The sequence below is a fragment of the Callionymus lyra genome, chromosome 12, assembly GCF_982586985.1.
Source record: "Callionymus lyra chromosome 12, fCalLyr1.hap1.1, whole genome shotgun sequence".
In the NCBI taxonomy this organism is placed as follows: domain Eukaryota; kingdom Metazoa; phylum Chordata; class Actinopteri; order Syngnathiformes; family Callionymidae; genus Callionymus; species Callionymus lyra.
This window is the reverse complement of record NC_141829.1, coordinates 324,091-326,790: the sequence shown is the minus strand read 5'-3', so window position 1 is coordinate 326,790 and position 2,700 is coordinate 324,091. Positions and strand designations below refer to the sequence as shown.

The following is a 2,700-nucleotide window of genomic DNA, read 5'->3' as shown; positions in this document are numbered from 1 at the left end:
CTCAGCTCCAGCTCCTCCTTCTCCAGCTCCTCCTTCTCCAGCTCCAGCTTCTCCAGCTCCTCTTTATCCAGCTCCTCCTTCTCCAGCTCCTCCTTCTCCAGCTCCAGCTTCTCCAGCTCCTCTTTATCCAGCTCCTCCTTCTCCAGCTCCTCCTTCTCCAGCTCCTCCTTCTCCAGCTCCTCCTTCTCCAGCTCCTCCTTCTCCAGCTCCTCCTTCTCCAGCTCCTCCTTCTCCAGCTCCTCTTTATCCAGCTCCTCCTTCTCCAACATCTCTTCATCAGTTCTCCTCTCTGACTCTGCTGACTCTCCACCAACATGGCGTCTGAACACACCTGCTACGAGGGAGACTCGGTCCACAGTTTCCAGTTCTACCTGGAGAAGTCCGGAGAACACGAGGCCATTCTCCAGGCTGTGAGGAACATCTTGCCTGCTGAGTTCAGAAGGTTCTGCTTCAACTTTTCTATGTTTCCTCATTTTCCTCTTGGACTCTGTGCAGTCGTTCTGACTGTTTGTGCTCTTGTTTGTTTTGGCTTCTTCTCAAGCTGACGTCAGAGTCGCTGCTTCTCTGCTGACCTGGTCTACAGAGATCTTTACAATAACTGTGACTTCCTGTCGCTGCTTCTCTGCTGACCTGGTCTACAGAGATCTTTACAATAACTGTGACTTCCTGTCGCTGCTTCTCTGCTGACCTGGTCTACAGAGATCTTTACAATAACTGTGTCTTCCTGTCGCTGCTTCTCTGCTGACCTGGTCTACAGAGATCTTTACAATAACCGTGACTGACTGTAGAGAACATGCTTGACTCGTGAAGGCCTGATGGATGTGTGTCGTGCAGGATGTCAGGAGGGAAGAGCAGCCTGGACGTGCTGGGAGTGGGCAGTGGTGGAGGTACTGAGATCCATATATCGAATATATATCCTGATATATAGATACTATATATATATGATAGTACGACATCTATCTGAAGATGGTTCTTCAAACCTCAAGATGCTCCAACAGATGCTAAAGTTAGTGTTGAGTGTCTCATGACTCCTGACAGACGCGTTAATAACGCCTCTATTCGTGAGCCGTCACTCAGCGTCGCCTCATCTTCTCCGAGCATCTGTTGCTCCTCATGTTGCTTTGAACCTTCCAAGTATTTGGAGAATTAAAAACTTGGTCCAACTTTCAGCCACTCATGCGTGAGAATCATTTAAAAGACACAAATGAAACCAATATTGTGTTTACAAACATGGATGTTCTTCTCATGGTTCCTTCCTTCAGGTGAGGTGGACGTCCAGATGCTGACTCTCCTGCAGAACACCTGTCCAGGTGTGTCCATCTCCAGCGACGTGGTGGAGGGCAGCAGTGGACTGACCGACTGCTTCAAAGGTTTGACAAATCTTCATGAAGCGAAGAACGAAGATGAACGAGCATGTTCTCGCAGCTCTGGTGAAGAAGACCTCAAACCTGCAGCAGGTGACCTTCAACTGGCACATCATGCACAGCGAGGGCTTTGTGAAGCAGCAGCGAGACGCGACCGAGGTCAAGACCTTTGACTTCATTCATATGATCCAGGTCAGCATCGTCTGTGGAACACCATCTCACCAGATGATGTCTTCTAAACTGGGGTGACTTGTTTGGCAGATGATCTACTATGTGAAGGACCTTGAAGACACTCTGAAGTTCTACCAGAGCCTCCTCAAGCCTGGAGGCAGAATCATGATCATCGTGGAAGCAGGTTCTTGTCTCGGCGTCTCCTTGAATGCAGACCATCTCACGCTGTGTCCACAGGAAGCGGCGGCTGGGACACTCTGTGGACCACCTTCTCCAAGGAGCTCTGGGGCGGCGCCATCACCAAGTACCGCTCGTCCCAGGACATCGTGGCGTGTCTGGACAAGCTGGGGATGAAGCACCAGGATCACGTGGTGACCAACAGCTTCGACATCTCCGAGTGCTTCGACCCGAGCAGCGACACCGGACGCCGTCTCCTCAACTTCATGACGGCCAGAGACGACTTCCATCAGTCCTTCAGCCCCGAGACCAGAGCCGCCATCTTGGACGTCCTTCGCCGGCGCTGCAGCAGCGAGAGCGACGGAAAGATCCTCTTCAACAGTGACCTCCGGCTGATCCTCGTCCACCCTTGATGTGTCAAATGATTGACAGCTGCTGGTTCACAGAAGCGACCGCGATGTCGACACAATAAGTAAAAAATAAAAATCTTTGACGTCAGGAATCGTTCTTTCATTCGTTCCATCACGTCCTGCTGTCAATCACGTCCTGCTGTCAATCACGTCCTGCTGTCAATCACGTCCTGCTGCTGTCAATCACGTCCTGCTGTCAATCACGTCCTGCTGTCAATCACGTCCTGCTGCTGTCAATCACGTCCTGCTGTCAATCACGTCCTGCTGCTGTCAATCACATCCTGCTGTCTGATGCTGTCAATCACGTCCTGCTGTCAAACACGTCCTGCTGCTGTCAATCACATCCTGCTGTCAATCATGTCCTGATGCTGTCAATCACATCCTGCTGTCAATCATGTCCTGATGCTGTCAATCACGTCCTGCTGCTGTACATCACATCCTGCTGTCAATCACGTCCTGCTGTCAATCACGTCCTGCTGTCAATCACTCATCATCACATCTGTTTGACCTTCACTCGTGACCTTCTGCCTCATCCCTACACTTTCTCACATGTAGCATTAGCATGCTAACAACTTGAT

The 2,700-nt window shown here is 50.8% G+C and overlaps 1 protein-coding gene across 1 annotated transcript; it reads left to right on the top strand.

The window, feature by feature from the left end:
* The first annotated feature begins 215 nt into the window (after positions 1-215).
* On the top strand, positions 216-2,205 carry LOC148067944 (histamine N-methyltransferase-like). The gene is made up of 6 exons (XM_087804067.1): positions 216-442; positions 835-887; positions 1,263-1,370; positions 1,426-1,556; positions 1,626-1,719; positions 1,773-2,205. The coding sequence occupies exons 1-6, from the start codon at positions 315-317 to the stop codon at positions 2,123-2,125; spliced, it is 867 nt and encodes a 288-aa protein (XP_087660193.1). The 5' UTR covers positions 216-314; the 3' UTR covers positions 2,126-2,205.
* Positions 2,206-2,700: the final 495 nt, after the last annotated feature.